We start from the raw sequence: 19,894 nt of genomic DNA, 5'->3' as shown, positions 1-19,894 counted from the left end.
TCCAAATCATACTTTTTCAAAACTAACCTTCCACGATGCCTTAAGAACATAAAGCTACATTTTTGTTTTCTAACCACAACATTTTAATTGTGGTGTTTTTACTTTTTAGCTCATCTTTTGTGTCACTAGGGTAGCTAAGATATTTCCCACCATGCTTACCTCAGAGGACTGCAATAAGAATGAGAGTCTATAAATAACGCGTGATTTCTTAGTTGTACTGTTAAGCAAATGGCACTACTACCAAAAGCTTAAGCAGGTAATTTATAAACACACTTTATAAAATTTATAGGAGCACCCGGGTGGCTCAGTCGGTTAAGCGTCCGACTTTGGCTGAAGTCATGACCTCACAGTTCGTGAGTTCCAGCCCCGCGTCGGGCACTGTGCTGACAGCTCAGAGCCTGGACCCTGCTTCCAATTCTGTGTCTCCCTTCTCTCTGCTCCTCCCCCCACTCATGCTCTAGCTCTCTAAATAAATCAATAAATACATAAATAAATAAAAATTTAAAAAATTTATAAACATTCTTATTTGGATGGATTTGAGCAACATATAAAATTTAGAGTTCTATACAATATTGTTAAATGATATGCTCATGGTCGATTGTTTTTTTCCTGGAAAAATTAAGACCCATTATCACCCCTATAATATTGTACTTTCTATGTGTCAGGCCCAGTTCTAAACACTTAATTTATTAACTCATTAAATCCTCACATAACCTTATAAGATTGGTACTATTACTGTGCTTGTCTTGTAAATGAGGAAACTGAGGCATGAACAGATTCCGTTGCTGGGGACACACAGCTAGTAAGTGGATCCAGGCAGTCAGTCTCCTGGGTCTGCACAATGCAGCGCCTGTGCCATAAAAGCTCGCTTTTCATTCTTTCTTTCAGTGAACTATAAAGATGATTTCACTATAAGCTCATAATGTTACAAGGATTTGAAGTCGCTGCCGTTAAGCAATGTTTGCTCCTGTTTCTCTCAATGGCAAGGTCAGAGGGCGGTGTCCATGTCAGAGTTCAGTGACCTCTTCATAACACAGAGGACCTAGGGCGATCTGAGCCCCAGAGATCATGCTTACAAGGACCACAGGTTCTGTGTCTTTGAATTGTGTTTATTTAATCATATTTGACCTCTTTTCCTCAATAAAAACCTCTCCGAATTTAAATAGAACCATAATTTTTTAAGGTCTCAAGATTCCCTAAGGGCCATCCTATAGTGGATATACTTTACCACATTCATGTTCCAATAAATACAAACACACAGATTATGTGTTTATTGAAGAAATGTTCATTAATGAGAATCAAAAGTTGTCTGAGAAATAAGTTATGGGATTATTTAAGCTGCTGGAGAAGTCATACCTTTCTTCCTCTGTTACATAAAATGATACATTCTCTCCTTGGTTATTTAAAATTATTTGTCATTAAAAAATTTGATTTGGGGGCACCTGGGTGGCTCAGTCGGTTAAGCATCTGACTTCGGCTCAGGTCATGATCTCACGGTTTGTGGGCTCGAGCTCCGCGTCGGGATCTGTGCTGACAGCTCAGAGCCTGGAGCCTGCTTTGGATTCTTTGTGTCTCTCTCTGTCCCTCCCGCCTCAAAAGTAAATAAATAATCATTTAAAAATTCTGATTTTTAACTCTGCAGTGACAGAGTCAGTATTTGTGAACGTATGTGGGCTGTATCTGCGGACATGTCAACTAGGTTAAGGCAGGTACTGAAGAGAGTTTTGATGTTCTGGATTTTCCCCACCCTATTTTATTTGTAAGCTGGTGCTATTTAAGTATGCACAGCCAGCAGAAGAACTAATCTTGAGCATTAAAGATCTATAACTAAGGAATTCTTCAGGGAATCATCCTGAAATAAAAAAATGAAGGAAGAAAATTATCTCCAGTCTCTGAAATAATTCCATATATCTACACACACACAAATCAAACAGTGCCAAACCGTAAGGTGAGGCAAAAAGGAAACAAAACTATGTAATGAGTAAAAATCCGTCTTTAAAACAAATTGTAATAAAATGTCTCTGATTTCTGTTCTCTGTTTCCAGCTGTTCGTAGTTTTTTTCCCCTTAAAGTCTTTTGCTGCCTACAAGGGCAACATATATATGGTAAATAACAGAAAATAGAGGAAAGTATAACAAAAGAGGTGAAATCACCTGGAATCCTCCCCAGTTATAACACCTCTTAACATCCCCAGAGAAAGCTTCTAAATTGTTCAAAGCCACTTATAATCCCAAGTAGTGCTGTTTTATTCATTACTCTTGAGGTAAAAAAAAAAAAAAAAAAAAAAAAAATCTGTGTTTCCTCTTTATTTTCAGAGAAGACAAATCATTTTTTTTCATTTTGTAAACAGTAGCTCTCCTGTACTAGCGAAAGCTGTGTTTTGGAACAGAGATTTTCCTCTGGGCTTCTTTTCTCTGAAGCAAGTTCTCTGCCAGGAGCCATCTTACTGAAAGGCTGACCCCCTAGCTGGACATCCCTCACTGACCACCCCACCTGTCCCAACTACAGAGCCCTTGCCTTTGCCAATCGGATTTAGTTCCTCGGGGTGAAGCTGGTGAATGACTTCAGAGTTCACTTTTAGATGCCCAGCCTTATTTTTGATACCGAATAACTTATGCAAAGAGAAGCCATGCTTGGGGCACCTGGGTGGTTCAGTCTGTGAAGCGTCTGACCTTGGCTCAGGTCATGGTCTCATGGTTCATGAGTTCAAGCCCCGCATTGGGCTCTGTGCAGAGACTGGAGCCTGCTTCAGATTCTATGTCTCCCTCTCTCTCTGCCCCTCCCCTGCTCACGCTCTCTCCCTCTCTCTCTCTTTCTCAAAAATAAATAATAAACATTAAAAACATTTTAAAAAAAGGAGCTATGCTTATATAATAATAACATTCATGTGCATGTAGTTACTTTTGGAATCTGTTTCAGTCTTTATTGTCATCTGTTGTACAAGACTAATTGTTCAACAACAGATTTCACCACTGTGCCTTTAGGTACTGATTGGGAACAATAAACGTCTGTTAGGAACAGTACTTTATAGACATATTTCCTAAAAAGGCATTTCCTTTTACCGGAGGTTAATATTAAACATTACTCTCACTCCACAGATTTATCAGCCTTGGTCTGGGCATATTTGTTTAGATTATATTCAAATATAAGATTCTTTAATATTTGTGTTAATAGCAGATAACAGGTACACCTGGGTGGCTCCGTTGGTTGAGCATCCCACTCTTGATTTTGGCTCAGGTCATGATCTCACGGTTTGTGAGACTGAGCCCCACAATGGGCCCTGTCCTGTCAGCACACAGCCTGCTTGGGATTCTCTCTCTCCCTCGCTCTCTCTGCTCCTTCCCTACTCTCGCTCTGTCTCTCGAAAATAAATAAATAAACATAAAGCAATACAATAAATAGCATAACGGCCTCCTCTTCAGATAAGGTAAATAAAAGGATTTCAAAAATAAAGTACAGGGTATGATATGTTTCGAGCATTTTAATACAAACTGTAATCACTATTTGCTTTAGCGCAGGGAGTCCCAAGGCAGTTCAATGCATAGACTTACCTTGGAAAAACTCGTTTTCCAGCTGTGAAGCATCCCAGGGAGGCATACCACTTCCCTCCCTCATGCCTGCTCGCCCGGGGACAAAGACACTGTCAACCGGTTGATTTTCCACAGGTGAACTGTATATTTTGGCCTGCTAATTTTAAAACAGAAAATGCAAGATTATTTGTGGACCTTCCCTAGCCAGAACACTCACGTGTCTCCGCAAAAATTTCCCAAAACGTAAAGTCTAAGGACCACACATCAATTTTTCTAACACTGCTTTCTCAACGTACAGTGTTTCATTGTTTCTGTCATTTGCAAGTGATCACAAACTTCTCTGTACCTACACTAATGGTTTTTAGTATGAGTCTGCAAGCAATTATTGAGCGTCTGTCTGCCAAACACTCCTACAAACTTACACAGCACCACACAAATCTTAGGGAGCGTCCTGGAAAACAGTGAAGAAATCGACTTCTTGAATTGGGAGTGTGGTCTTCATGGCCCCAGTGGCTGGAATTTTCGATTTAACACCGTCCTCAGGTCTGTCAAGAGCTGGCTACCTGAAGCTTGTAGTGGACCTTAAGATTTGTGAACTTGCATTTAGAGGAAAACAAAAAGTATTTCTATCCATAGCGTTCATGCAGAATGGCAGAACCTCCCGGACAGACATAAGGAACTGATTAACGGTGCTCTCTGAATCAAAGGCGCTACAAAGTATGACCTTATGAATGGTTGGGTTTTTTCTGAAACACCATTGCTGGTTCTACAGGGTTTAGGAGGATGATGTAGAGCTAATGATGTTTTCCTTTCTTTACAGCAACTGTTTATCTTGATATATTTTAATTTTTTAAATTTTTACTTATTTTTGAGAGAGAGAGAGGGAGAGAACGAGTGTGGGGTAAGGGCAGAGAGAGAGAGGGGGACACAGAATCCAAAGCAGGCTCCAGGCTCTGAGCTGTCGGCACAGAGCCCGACGCAGGGCTCGAACTCACCATGAGATCATGACCTGAGCGGAAGTCAGACGCTTAACTGACCGAGCCACCCAGGCGCCCCCTATCTCGATTTCTCCAAATCCATCACTACCCTACATTCAAGCTTAATTTGTCTCCCTGACCTTGGGGGATTACCCCCTCCCACAGCTTCACCTTCTTTTGCCAAAACACCATTTGCATTTCCTCTGTCACACCATCTCTTCGCCGCCGCGAGGACTCCGTCTGTAACTCCTTCTGCACCCGGCCCTGAACAAGGCCAGCACTTTCCATTCAGCCACTGTGGTCAGCTCACTCTGCTCCCCAGTCCTTGCTGCTTGGGTGCCTCTTCCCCCCAAGTTTTCTCTTTCCATTTGGTGTTCGCCATTATGTTTCATTTCCCTTGAATGCCCAAGACCAATCTCTAACTTTTCCAAAGCTCCAGCTTTTTTACTTCTCTATCACAGGTCTGTCCAATTCCAAACCCCAGGTTCTCCTGATTTCTATATTCCTCACAATCCAGTATTTTTACTCCTGCTAGTTTTTTCCTCAAGATCTGAGTCATTATGTCTTGTAGGAGCCCTGCCCCAATTTCACTGACTTGTGATTTTCGGTTCTATGTGTAATGGAATATACACAGAGATTTATGAATAGCAGAGAAACAATCCTGTGATAACTTAGGATGTAGATCATTGGATATAACTTAACACACTAATATAAAATTCAGAAGTAAACAAATATTAGAGGCAAAACAAAACTACAGTAAGATCCCATTTGGAGGTAATATAACCAGAAACTAATCATTCGTGTGGACTACATGCATCTGATTAAGAGAATGGCCGGCATCAATGTCTCTCAACCATTTTTAACATCCAAACACACTCCAGATTTCCTCTATCTAGACCAGAATACCTTCCTTTTGGCCCCCCGGATCATATGCCTTTTATAATGCAAATTCGTACATAAGTGAAAAATACTTGGACTGAGGGCTCAGGCGAAAATGAACCTTTCAAAGATGGGAGGGATTATCGCCCACTAGAGACCCTGAATATAACTTCCTTCGGTCATATGTCTGCCCGAATCCTCTGCGTCAAGACCAACACTACTCGTCCAACATGTTAAGGATGTTTCCCCTACATAGAGGTACAAATTATATGACTAAGAGAAAATACAGAGAGTTTGTTTACACTCAATTTTAACTCTGCAAGGGTATTTTTTCCAGTGACAAAATGGTTTAAAAAGTCACTCCTAGGGGCGGCTCAGTTGGTTGAGCTCGACTCTTGATTTTGGCTCAGGTCACCATCCCAGGGTCATGGGATCAAGCCCCACATCAGGCTCTTCGCTGAGCATGGAGCCTGCTTGGGATTCATATGCATTTTCTCTCTCTCCGTCTTTCTCTCTGTCTCTAATGTTAGAAAGAAAAAAGTCATGCTAGGCAACGGTAGGTACCAAACACAGAGACGACTGAACACTATTACTGCTCTATAGATCCCTTTTATTTGAGCTGTATGTGAGTAGTATCATAATTAGTTTTTATTAGCAGCAGCAGCAGCAGCAGCTGGATGGTCTAGGCAACGTGCCTAGCATTTTATACAGGTTACCTTCTTTCATTATCTTAACCACCCGAGGAAGTTGGTACTATTATTACGACCACTTTGAGAAAAAAGAGGTTTCAAGAGGTCAGGTCAATTGATTCAGGTCACACTGGTGGAGGCAAGGATTTCTTCCCAGTCCGTGAGATTCCAGAGCCCAGGCCGAATCACCTGTCTTTACTGTTACATTAGTTTATTAGCACACTCTATCCTAGCTAGAAGCATCTTCTGAGGCCGCTGGGAAGAGGTTTCCTCTTACCGAGAATGGAGGTAAATCCCTCTGGGGCCCAGAGCACACACAGATCCTCAGTCAGGACTCCACCTTGGACTCAGAACCCTCCTCCGAACCATGTTCCGCGCCACGAAGTTGCCATAACAGATGAAGCCTATTTTCCATTCTAGCCTAGACGAGGAGGTTCAAAACACCTCCATGCAGCAAAATCGGGTTGAAATGCTATTCCAACCTTGAATTCCAGCCATTCCTCTCCCCAACTCTCTTCAAGGGCCCTGTGCTCCAAGTTCACTACACACAGTTCTCTAAAATGTCGTGCCCTTCGTCCTAGACCTCCACGTCTCTGCTCTTATCTCGGCCCTCTCCGCTCTCCTCTCAGGAAATGGCAATGCGCCCTTCAGTGTCCAGCTCATCTCTGTTTCTGCGAGCTCTTCTCCCTGGGAAGAATTAGTTACCATCGTGGTTTTACACCCATCATGGTGCATATTATTATACCCATGATATCCTACGGAAGTGTTGACCTTCTTTCCACTTCTACTTTACCACTAGACCTCTCTCCTTCCTGCCTACCACACATTTCAGTCCCCGCCCTGATCCAAGAAACCAAGCATTTGAAGACAAATGGGTTAGGACCCTGTAAGTGGACCACCTTCTAAAATGACTAGTATTCTCCTCTGTATCCTGTGCACCCAGCATAGCATCCATGTGTAAGTGACTCGCTAGTATTTACTGAGCAGAATTCCAACACCTCTCTTCCTGCCATACCTTTTCCCGCTTCTCCAACCCATTTTTGTACAGTCACTCGATACCACCTATCTTATATTTGAGCAAAATCACCCATTTCTTCCGTTTTCAATATACTTTCAAAATATCCTCTCTCATCAGATCCTTAGAACAAATTTGCAAGTGAGGTAGGGATTATCATTCCCATTCTGCAGATGAAACACTGAATCCTGGATAAGTGCCTTACTTAAGTCATATGAATAATAACTGGTGGCACTGGCTACTCACACTCATGTGATCTGACCCCTAACCCTGTTCTTTATGTTGCTGTTTACGGGTATTTTACTCACGTACACGATCCTTATTTAGCTGATAAACCCTGTGGATAAAAACCTTGCTTTAAGCATTCCATGCCCTCCACGTACATGCAGTTAGGGACTGATTTATGGCAGACCAAGGTGGAAAATTACACGTATGAGATTTCTAGTAAAGATTACAAAAATTGAGACACCAAATATGTACAGTATTAGGACTCGGAAAAGCACATCTAAAGGAAGAAAGCCTAATGGTCAAACACATGAGTTCCACCCAGTTCAAAACCCTACTTCTGCCTCTTAATAGTGGCATAACTTTAGACAAGTTACTTAACCTTTCTCTACCTTCACTTCTTTCTTAGTAAAATGAAGAAATAAGAATGATGATAAGAGTAGCAGCACCCCTCCCCCACTCGTTGGGTGGTGCTGACGATTATGAACTAATCGCTGTAAAACACTTTCGAATGGTGGCCAGCACTTACTGAGTCCTCATTGTTAGTCATCGCTATTTTTCTGGGGTTACAGAGGATTTCCTGGAGGATTCCTGCCAATGCTTATAGCCTAAAGAACTAGAAAAGTGTTGGGCGCCTGGGTGGCTCAGTCGGTTCAGCGACCGACTTCTGCTCAGGTCACGATCTCACGGTTTGTGGGTTCGAGCCCCACGTCGGGCTCTGTGCTGACAGCTCGGAGCATGGAGCCTGCTTCCGGTTCTGTGTCTCCCTCTCTCTCTGCCCCTCCCCCACTCATGCTCTGTCTCTCCCTGTCTCAGAAATAAATGAACATTAAAAAAAACTTTTTTAAAAAAAGAACTAGAAAAGTGTTCCAAAGAATTAGACACCAGAGTCCGAAAATGCTGGCTTTTAGGATGTCCGTTACATTCTCAAACACGGTGCATAAAAGAGGCTAAGCAAAATGAGGGCTTTTACTCAACCCGATTCACTCTACTGATATTGTCTTCAATCCTGACATGATGAGACAAACAAACCTTCTGTCACAGAGTAACCTTAGACTATCTGAGAACTTCCTAGGGTGGCCAAACCTGTACAACAGCTGTCGGAGCTGAAGCCTGAGCTCGGTGATATTATCAAACGCCTTGGCAAAGCCAACAGATTAATTTTTCAGAGTGTTCCTGAATGTATTCTCTGTTTTCTGGCAAAGGCCAAATCCACCAATGCACCCGCAGCTTAGAAGCACTCATTCATTTCTTCTTTCAATTTCTGAGTGCTCAGATTGTGCCAAGCCATGGGGAGAGACAAGAGCGCAGACATGGTCCTGGCCTTGGGGAGCTCATGCTGGCCCGGTGTGCTGAGTACGCGGGTGGTGTGTTGTTGGGGGGGGGGTGGGGTGGGGGTGGAAACAGAGCTGGCGTGTCACCTAACATCAGGCCCAGCCAAAATCTGTTCAGAGACGAGGAGTGATCAAGTGGCCAAGGCTATCTGTCTTTGTCTTTTGTCTCAGAAATGGTGACCACTTTGACCCCAGTGTCCTCACCTATAAGGAGATGGCTCTCACTGGGGGAGATCTGCTCCCCAGAGAACACTGGCATGTTTTGGAGATATTTTTGATGGTCACACTTGAGTGGAGGAGAACTATAGGCATTCCCTACCTGTGAGTTTGAACACACGACGGCCCCGCAAGAGAAGGACGCGGTCCAAAATGTCAGTAGTGCTGAGGTTGGGAGAAACTCTGAGCTACAAATCTCTAACCTTCTCTCTAGCTCTAAAAATTCCGTTTTTCTGAGAACCTTGGCTGCTGTTAAGCTGATGAAAATGTTTAAATAGCAGCTCTCTGGGGCGCCGGGTGGCTCAGTCAGTTAAGCATCCGACTCTTGGTTTCGGCTCAGGTCATGATCTTGCAGTTCGTGGGTTTGAGCCCCGCATCAGGCTCTGTGGTGGCGTCCCCTGCTCGCTCACGCTCTCTCTCTCTCTCAAAAATAAGTAAACATTAAAAAAACGTTTAAATAGCAGCTTTAAGTGGAAGGTCATCTAACAACGTAGCACAATCTCCTGTAAAATACCAGAATCCCCTCTGTACCCTTCCTGACAGGCTGCTAACCAAGTGATGGGAAATTTATTACCTAAGCAGCAATGGCCTCAGCAGCAATGGCCAACTTCTAGCCTTTTGCAGGTGAAGGAGATAAGACTTCCATGAATAAGTAATGGAAATCTACACATCACACAAAACCTTTGCTTTAGACAGTTTCATTATTTTTTCTCTCTGACTTCATTTTTAATGTGCCATTTATTTTCAAGAGAGAGAGAGAGAGAGAGAGAGAGAGAGAGAGAGAGAGAGAGAGAGGGCAAGTGGGGGAGGGGAAGAGAGAGAGAGGGAGACACAGAACAAAGCAGGCTGACAGCACGGAGCCTGATGCCGGGCTCGAACTCATGAACTGCGAGATCATGACCTGAGCTGACGGTTGGACGCTTAACCGACTGAGCCACCCAGGTGCCCCTCTCTCTCCGAATTTTTATAAAAGTTATTAACGGGAGTCAACAATCACTGGCTTCAGTTTCATTTCTTTTCCCAGGTCTTACCCTTTTAGAAGGGCGTGCTTCTGAGTAGTGAAATGGTTAAATGCAAGTAGCAATCAAGAGGGCCAGCAAAAGATAACCTATTAATCCTCAGACTGGATTGTCACATCCTGAGAGTTCCAAATTAGCTCTACTGTTTTCAACCTCCAGGCATTTGCAATTCTTTTTCTTAAATATAATTTATTGTCAAGTTGGCTAACATGCGGTGTATGCAATGTGCTCTTGGTTTTGGGGGTAGATTCCTGCAATTCATTGTTGAGAGTCTCTTAGGGCTTTTGCATTTGCATTTGCAATTCTTTTTGGTCCCTCGTCTGCTTCAGACCCCAACGCTCTCGAACGATAGAGGGAGGTCAGCTCTGAGTACTTCTCCAAGGAAAAGCATGAGTCCAGAAGCATGCGGGAGCAGGGCTGGAGACATGACCCTTCGGTCCCCTGCTCAGTTAAAGGACAGTCTACCTGTGGGGAGCAACCCTGTGATCATAAGCAAGCAGGGCTTCCGGGCTGACAGAACCCCAGGCATTACTGACTTCTGCCTGTGGACTCCCAGAAACCCAGATCTTCTAACCTCGACTCTACCATTCACCAGTGACCTTGAACATGATCTTCAAGTTCTCTGAACCTCAGTTTCTTCATCTTTCAAATGGGGATAATAATAGTCTACTTTACAGATTTTCTCTGGGGATCAAGCGAAATGATCTACATCAGGTGCCTGGATGATGGCAGCTTCGCAAAGAGAGGGAAGCAGTTATTGGTGCTGGTCATCTGGCCGGGGCTCAAGCATGTAGAGGAGACAGGGCTCATGTTGTCCACAAAGAGGTAGCATTAGGCTGAAGAAGAAAGGGGACTCTCTTTTAAAAGTTTCTAAAATAAAGAAACCCTGTTTGTAGGTACTCCTCACTAGAATTCTACCATGCTTTTTGGGAAAAAAAAAAAAAAAAAAAGGCGGGGCACAGGGAGAGAGCGAGAGAAATGTGGGCACTGGTACCAGGACCGCAATAAATTGAAAACTGCCTCTATCCTCCTCCTGCACTCTTGGGGCCTTTCCAACATTCTCTTTCACCGCCCAAACACATGAGTCACACAGTAAGACAGAGGCACGTGAAGATCAAAAGTTAAGACCATGAAAAAGCGAGACACAAAGACTTACAGCTTCTCCATCTTGTAAGCATGTGAACAGATAAACTGAAGTCTAAGCCCTTGGTGGAGGGTTACGTTGGGTCAGTCGCCCCACGTGAACTTGCTCCAGCCAATCCTCGCTTCCACAATGAACGCAAATGATGTTGTAAGGGTGGCAGTGAACGCCTCTCACGTCTTCCTCTGCCCAGTGCTTTAGGGATATACAGGGGTGGCCCGTGGGAGAGTGTCAGAGATGCCGCTGAGGGGCTGAGTGGTACACGATGGCCTCAGTCCTGGAAACCCACCACAGTTGGGAAACTTTAAACTCCCTAGGAGAAATCTAAGATGTCTAAGGTCAATGTAAAACTGAGCCAAGGAGAAGCCTATTTACATAGGTGGCCAACGAGGGGGCTCATTAAGGCACAATTCCTGAGCGTAGCGTTTCGCTTCTGGTTACTCACCGTAGCGGTTCGCCTCACAGACACCGAAGGTCCTGCATGGCTGTCACATCTGTGGAAAAAATGTGAAATAATTTCTTTGAACAAGTGCCTCGCTTTCACCAGGAGGACAATCAATCAACGGTACTTCTGCCGTGATATCTTGGTATCTTGAGAAGATATATTTCTAATGTCCTTTAGGGAGATACTTCTTGGCTAATGCTTGTTGAAAAAATTTCAGAAACTTTTTCCTATGATTGTTTAGGCTCAACATTTTACATCTTCATGTCAGGCAGCCAAGAAGAAATTACCTAATACCGGATTTGGATTGGAACGCAGCACAAAGACATAAAAACAAAAATAGTTACACGTGTCGATCGCTTACTATATGTCAGTGTTCTCGGGCTCTACACGCATGTTATCTCATTTCAATACGTCACTCTTCGGAAGGGGATAGTATGACTGCTGTCATTTTACAGAGAAGTTAGAAGACACTGCCTGATGTACACAGTTAGTCATGAGCTTAGAGCCGGCCACAGGCTCATTAAATCCTGAGCACTCCTTCTTAAGTAAGGCACATGGACTCTTCTTGCAAATGGGAAATAGATTTCCGTACATTTTTATTTTAAAGAGGGTCAGGGCCAGACACGACAATTCACAAGGGAATCTTTAGAAAGCAAGCCCTGTAAAGGTGGCTTCTGGATGTTTATTTTTATAAAGATGCCTTATTTGGGGCGCCTGGCTGGCTCAGTCAGTTGCACGTTTGACTTTGGCTCGGGTCATGATCTCAGAGTTTGTGGGTTCGGGCCTGGCATCAGTCTCTGTGCTGACAGCTCAGGGTCTGGAGCCTGCTTCAGATTCTGTGTCTCCCTCTCTCTCTGCCCTCCCCCACTCGTGCTACATGTCTCTCTTTCAAAACTGAATGAACATTTAAAAGAAAAAGGTGCCTTATTTGCTATGAAGCCATCTTGGAAAATAATTATGCTTTTACCGTTTATGTTGCTTCACTCAAATTCAGTAGGTAAAAAATTTACAAGACATGGGTCCCAAACTGAGATCGATTTTAATCTTTTAGATCCATAATCCTGTGCCAAGCGGCGCTCTGCCTGAATTACAGCTCAAGATTTAATAGACGGCAGTGATTCACTGCTCTGTACAAGATGAGGTCCTGTCCTCCCCCAAGAGAACCGCAAAGGGAATCAAGAATTAACAAACAAATTGGGACTTCAGGTCAGATCAGTCAAAACTGGCAAGATGCAGTTTTCTTTTATTTGAACTCCTAGCTGCTTCGTGGTTCCCCAGAGTTGGGCATAAAATCTGGGAGGCCAAACAATGTTTATATGTTAAAGATATCCAAATCAAACAGTAGGAAAGAGTAGATACACAAAGAGAAGAAATACAGTTGAACTGGTATGAAAGGTGGAAAACAGCAGGAGGAAGGGCCCAGAGATGGGAAGGAGCCAGGCCACTTGGGAACTGGAAAGTAATTCAATCTGCCGGAGCCAAGAGAACATACCAGATTGTGAAGACTCTTTCCAGAGCCCTGGGGGCCGCAGTGCCCACAGAGCACCCATGCAGCTCACCAGCCGGGGCAGGGATATTGTCCCCAAGGAGGGCAGGAGGGAGGATGATGTGACCCATAGGATAGCAGGAGCATGACTGGGATGGAGAGCCACCGACGGTGAAGGCGAGCTGTGAGTGGGGCGGGGGGTGGGGAGGGGATGCGTGCCCCCCCCCCGCCCCTCCCCTAATGGTGTGCAAGGCCGAGTGTGGGTGACCTTGTGGATTTGCTGGCCAGGCACAGGACTCAAGTGGCTTGGAGGCACAGAGTCTCTGCACCCACTCCCAGACCCTCCTAAAGGTGAATTCATGTTTCTGATGTGAACAGCTCTCGCTGGCAGAGCGAACAAAAGCAGCAGTGGGGGGCACCTGGGTGGCTCAGTCGGTGGGGCACCTGACTTTGCTCAGGTCATGATCTCACAGTCCATGAGTTCGAGCCCCGCGTCGGGCTCTGTGCTGACAGCTCAGAGCCTGGAGCCCGTTTCAGATTCTGTGTCTCCCTCTTTCTCTGACCCTCCCCTGTTCATGCTCTGTCTCCCTCTGTCTCAAAAAAATAAGTAAACGTTAAAAAAAAATTTTTTTTAATAAAAAATAAAAGCAGCAGTGGGGTCACTGGAAGCAAAGCTGGTAAGAGTCCACGGACCCGGCGACTTCATGGGACACGTGGCTACCTCATCTTCAGCATTTGCTCGCAAGCCCTCCTGATGCCCTATCTTCAAGATCTCTCACATCCAACCCCACGTCTCTAGCTCACTCATTCTGCCGACTAAACTATCATTTCTCTCCTAGACTCTTCTCCATCCTTCACACTACCCACAGAGATCTGTCTAAAATGCAAATGTGATCATATCAATCCCCTGCTTAGCATCTTACAAGGTATTATCCAAAATCTTCACTTGACACAAGACTCGTTTATCTGATGAGCCTCCTAGACCACCCCTCACCTTTCAAGCCTTATTGCCCCGCCCTCCAGTCATCTGTAGGTACCTATATGCTAGGCTCACCGAATTTATTTCACTTCCATAAAATCTTCTCTTGTCTCTATACCTTTGCAGATACCATTCAGAAATTCTCACTCAGTAGATTAGAGTGTGGCTCAAGAATATTATTTTTAAAGGGGCACCTGGGTGTCTTAGCCAGTTGGTTAAGCATCCAAGTCTTGATTTCGGCTTAGGTCATGATCCCAGGGTCATGAGATCGAGCCCCACACGTTGGGCTCTGCGCCGAGTGTGGAGCCTGCTTGGGATTCTTTCTCTGTCCCCCTCCCTCTGCCCCTCTCCTGCTCACTCTCTCTCTCTCTCTCTCTCTCTCTCCCTCTCAAAAACAAACAAGGAAGGGGCGCCTGGGTGGCTCAGTTGGTTAAGTGTCCGACTTCAGCTCAGGTCACGATCTCGCGGTCCGTGAGTTCGAGCCCCGCGTCGGGCTCTGGGCTGATGGCTCGGAGCCTGGAGCCTGCTTCTGATTCTGTCTCCCTCTCTCTCTGCCCCTCCCCGTTCATGCTCTGTCTCTCTCTGTCTCAAAAATAAATAAAAAAACATTAAAAAAAATTAAAAAAAAAAAACAAGGAATATTCTTTTTAAAAACCAGAACCCCAGGTGACTTCCCCCAAATACTGATGGAACACGTTCTAAGCATTGGCCATGGAAGAACTCCATCTGGATGACCATGGGCAAGTCAGACCCTCACGTCCAAAATGGACTTCTGCATGGTCCTCCTGCATGACCACTCCTTCCCATCCAATCAACCAACAGATCCTGTTGATTCAAACTCAGAAATCCCTTTCAAAACCACCCATAGCTCTACATCCCCCCATTTGTACCCCACGTAAGACATTTATCATCTGCTTTGTTTCTGCACTAGTCCTTTTCTTGTCCCTCTCCCTCCAAGTTTTGTTCCAATCCAGTCCATTCTCCATACTTCAGCCAGAGTGATCAGGACAAAGTGCATCACACTACTTCCCTGTTGAACATTTTACATGATTTTTATTTGCTCCCAGGTGAAAGTTCAAGTTCTTCTCTGCATTCGTAAGGCCCTATACCATCTAGTCCCCACACACTTCCCAGCCTCGTCTCTCACCTTTGCATATCCCTCTGCCATGAGGAATCAGCACACCTCTGAGCATGTGCACAGAGTTTGCCCGAAACACTTTTCTACCACCTGTTTGCCCGGATAACTCTTGTCCTTGAACATTTTCCCTGGAAGAGCTTTCCAGGCTCAAGACAATCTAACAAACACACCATACGTGCTCCCAGAGCATGTGGAACAGGCCCCCATCTTAGCACTATTATGTTTCTCTGTTTCCTTTTTGTTGTCCTCACAAGACCAAAACCCGGGAAACCAAGGGCTGTAAGCTTTGCTCCTCAGAGCCATGAGTGGTATTCCTTGAGCCCTCTTCGTTGAAGAAATCAGCAAATGTGTTCATTTTTATCCTCATATCTGCCCCTCCTCTTATATTTCTTCCCCACCAACCGACAGCTTCCTAAGTCAGAGAGGAGAGTTCATCTCCATTCTTCCTTCATCTTCACCCGACACATCCAATTACCAGGTTCTCATGATTCCACAATCTAAATCCGTGCACGTATCTGTCTGCCTTTTGCTCTCCTCTGGCCTGCCTCCTTAGTTCAGGCTGCCACTATCTCAGCGCTACCCTACCTGGTCTGACTCGAGCTTTGTCCCCTCAAGTCTGTTCTTGGGGCCGCACCTGGATCACTTTCCCAGCCTTGGCTCTACTGGTATTTCTTTGGGGATACTTAGCAACATTTCTGACCCCTACCTACGAGACACCCTAAGTTCTCACCCTTCAGTTGCGAAAAGCAGAAATGGCTTCGGACATTGCCAGATGTCTTTTGCGGGGCAAAATTGCCCCTGACTGAGAAGCGCCGAGCTGAAGTGATCTTTCTAAAGTGACGATCTGATTATGTCATTCCTCTGTTTAACAGCTATCAATGGGTAAAATATACATGTGTACCTGCACACCTGCATGGAATACACCAAAATATTTTAGTGTTTGTCCAGGTCAGTAGGTCGTGGGTGACTTTATATATATGAAATATATAGATACATATATATGAAAAATGCCATTACTGGCAAAAGTGATTAATGGCTTCCCACTGTCTACAGGATCAAGTCCAAGCTTCTTAGCCCTCCACATCCTTAGCACTGCTGGGCCCTGTGTTCTGGCCTCTACCGGCCTCTCACTCCACCTCTCACGGGTCTTACCTTATACCAGGGCACTGCACCTCAACCACCTACATGAGTTTCTACTTTGTCCAGTCTCTACACCTTGGCTGTGTCAGTCTTTCTGCCCAGTGCAACCTCCCGACTCTTAATTACCTAGCTCAGTCCTATATGTCCGTTCACAATTGGCTCTCCTCTTGCAGGAAGGCTTCTGGTCCTCCAGTCTGAGTTAAGCGCTTCTCCTACACGATCTCACGGCAGGAATACCACGCGCCTTCCCTCGCACTCACCATATTGCACCGTCATCTCTGGTGAATCGGCTGCCACCCAGGCTGCAGTTAGGCTGGACGGTATCCCCGTGTGAACTCCACAGGGCATTCCTTTCTCAAGATACTTTCAGTCGTTTTCCAGAAAACTGCCGTGGGAAAGACATGAGCCCACGATGTCCCACCACGTCCCAGAGTTCTGTGCCGCAACTCACACCCAACCACATGCAGGATTCTGGCATCCCCTCCTAGCCTGAAGTTCTCCGGGCAGGGACTTTGCCTTCGTTTCACAATTTTATCTCCAGCACTAACCACAGTACGTGATCCAGAGTAAGACTTTGATAAAAGCCCCATAAAAAAACAGAAGAGAAACCATCACCTGGGCTAGCAATACCCTTGCCAGGAGTTCCGACAACCCTTATTACCACAGCGGAACAGGAAGCTCTACCGCTGTGGTTTCCAAACCCGACTGAGCATCCAAATATCCTGGAGAATCTATAATCAGTAAATAAATAAAGCTCCCTGTGCCCCATGGCAGCCCTTCCGAATCAGGATCTCAGATTTGGGGATCTGAGGATCTGTCATTATTTTTAAATTGTTGATGAGATTATAATAATGATCAGCTGAATCACCTGAACCGCGGGCCACCCGGGCTGAAACCCAAAACCACTCCCCTTGTCCTGCCTCTTGTCATCAGAACGCTGCCGTCTACCTGTGGAGACCACACCTGGCTTCACCGAAGGAGCATTTCCCAAGAAGGATCTTGCTCCCTCTGACTACTCCTTTCCATCGAGGTGTCTGAGATTTTTGTATCTTCAAACTCAGGCATTTGTAGTGAGTAAGAGGCTCAATAAATAAATGAATGAATGAATAAAACAACCAGAACCCAGGGGGAAAAAATACCATCTGCCTTTTCTTTTTTGCACATTTTAATTTTTTTTAATGTTTTTATTTATTTTTGAGAGAGACAGAGCATGAGTGGGGGAGGGGCAGAGAGAGAGGGGGAGACACAGAATCCGAAGCAGGATCCAGGCTCCGAGCTGTCGGCACAGAGCCCGATGCGGGGCTTGAACCCACGAGCCATGAGGTCATGACCTGAGCCGATGTCGGATGCTTACCTGACTGAGCCCCCTAGGCGCCCCTCATCTGCCTTTTCAACTTTCCAAAATAGTATCTGAATGTCTTGCTTATGTAACGCGAGGTTGCAGCCGGAGCGCCCAAACTGGGTACACCCTGTGCATCAGGCAAATTTGGGCATGTCTGAGGAGGAGCGAGGTGTATTCACCAAAGCTGCTTGCATCTCAAGGGGAAAAAAGAACCTTCCTGAAGTCCCAGGGTAATGGGCAGGCGCTCACATCCGACTCTTGATTTCAGCTTAGGTCATGATCTCACAGTTTGTGGGTTCGAGCCCCGCATCGGGCTCTGACAGCATGGAGCCTGCTTGGGATTCTCTCTCTCCCTCTCTCTCTGCCCTCCCCCTACTCGTGCTCTCTCTCCATCTCAAAATAAATAAATAAACTTAAAAAAATAATAATGGGATAATTTGGGAAACACATATATCTGAGAGAAGAAACTAGTCATATCTGAGGCAGAAATGGCAAAACTTTTTGCCTTTTTGTTACTCCATTAAGTCACTATGTTCCCATGGCTTTTTACCACTGATATTAGAACATTAAAGCTTCAATATATCATATACTTCTACTGGCTGGGCCTTTCTTTTTCTTTTAAGTTTATTTATTTATTTTTGAGAGAAACAGAGACAGTGTGAGTGGGGAGGGGCAGAGAGAGAGAGAGAGAGAGAGAGGGAATTCCAAGAAGGCTTTGCACTGTCAGCACAGAGCCCGATGCAGGTCTTGAACTCACAAACTGTGAGATCATGACTTGAGCCGAAACGAAGAGTCACACGTTCAACTGACGGAGCCACCCAGGCACCCCTGGCTGGGCCTTTCTAAAGTGAGTACCTGGGGCGCCTGGGTGGCTCAGTCGGTTGAGCGTCCGACTTCGGCTCAGGTCACGATCTCACAGCCCGTGAGTTCGAGCCCCGCATCGGGCTCTGTGCTGACAGCTCAGAGCCTGGAGCCTGCTTCGGATTCTGTGTCTCCCTCTCTCTCTCTGCCCCTCCCCCGCTCTCGCTCTGTCTCCATCTCTCTCAAAAATAAATAAAGGTAAAAAAAAAACAAAAAACTTTTAAAGTGAGTACCTGATGAAATGACCAAATCCATTTTCTTCTGGGGAGAGTTATCCATTATCGAGCAGCATTTCTCAGTTAAACCACAGCTTAAAAGATGAAAAGTAATTTCTCTGATACTCAAGTCTTTCAGGGCTGAACAGAAGGCTGTATTTTGCCCAGAGGGCTTGTTTCCCTTTCTGTGATTTGCAAAAGATCCTCTAAACTGCTTTGCTGACTTGTTCTCCAGAGCACCCAGTGTGACAACGTTGAGCCTTGATGGCTTAGGCAAGTAGAAACCTGAATCCTACTTGGCACAGGATGACTGTGCTTTCCGGAGCCCTTTGCCAGTCCCTCCTGGTGCAGTAATAGGCGAGGAGGAGCTCTTGAATCATGGATTTAGAAGGCTGATTTTGTATTTCAAAAGATCAGAACTGCCAAAGAAAGTCAAGTTCTACTTAAGAGGAAAGAGTGTCTGGAAGAGGACAGCACATGATGTATATTCCTACGTTAAACCACCTCCTGGCCACACACACACACACACACACACTCAGAATTTATATCCAAATATTTACGTCATGCACGTATTTAAAAATGAAAAGGACATATTTGTACAGCTTACCTACTGAAACTTAAGAGCAAAAAACTGTGCCTTCATGATATTCTGTACTCGCACATTCCATTTCCACTTTGCAACTAAAAATGTATTTAGAGAAGACACATTTGGAAAACTGCCGAACATCCACATATATACTTGAAGGATAAAATCTGTTTCACATCTGCATGCTTATTTTTATGTTTCAGTGCGCACAGTTGTAAAAAAGCTACAAGTCATTTTGGTCTACAAGAAGGACGGTTGCTAAATAAAAGTTTCCTTTTTTTTTTTTTTTTTTTTTCCAATTTGGTCTATAACCAAAAAAACATGGGGCTGCCTGGGTGGCTCAGACGGTTAAGCGTCGGACTTCGGCTCAGGTCACGATCTCACAGTTCGTGGGTTCGAGCCCCCCTGTCGTGCTCCCTGGTGTCAGCCCAGAGCCCGGAGCCTGCTTTGCATCCTCTGTCCCCTCTCTCTCAGCCCCTCGCCCCCAGCCCTTCTCAAAAATAAATAAACATTAAAAAAAACAAACACGGGGGCGCCTGGGTGACTCAGTCGGTCGGGTGTCCGACTTCAGCTCAGGTCACGATCTTGTGGTTTGTGAGTTTGAACCCCACATCGGGCTCTGTGCTGACGGTTCACAGCCTGGATGCTGCTTCGGTTTCTGGGTCTCCCCCTGTCTC

At 45.1% G+C, this 19,894-nt stretch overlaps 1 protein-coding gene across 6 annotated transcripts in view; it reads right to left on the bottom strand.

Moving 5' to 3' along the window:
- Positions 1-19,894, bottom strand: part of EXPH5 (exophilin 5) — a 79,819-nt gene that overhangs the window by 9,121 nt on the left and 50,804 nt on the right. For 4 of the 6 annotated variants that reach the window (XM_019469242.2, XM_019469244.2, XM_019469245.2 and 1 more), the window contains 2 exons: positions 11,471-11,519; positions 3,552-3,687 (listed from right to left, as the gene is read on the bottom strand). In XM_019469242.2, coding sequence (XP_019324787.2) covers positions 3,552-3,687; positions 11,471-11,519 — 185 coding nt within the window. The remainder of the gene's footprint in view (positions 1-3,551; positions 3,688-11,470; positions 11,520-19,894) is intronic. The other 2 variants (XM_019469243.2, XM_019469248.2) reach the window with 1 other exon arrangement.

Source organism: Panthera pardus, unplaced genomic scaffold, assembly GCF_024362965.1.
Source record: "Panthera pardus isolate Hobbes unplaced genomic scaffold, ASM2436296v1 HiC_scaffold_12, whole genome shotgun sequence".
Lineage (NCBI taxonomy): Eukaryota > Metazoa > Chordata > Mammalia > Carnivora > Felidae > Panthera > Panthera pardus.
This window is presented reverse-complemented; position numbering and strand designations above follow the sequence as displayed.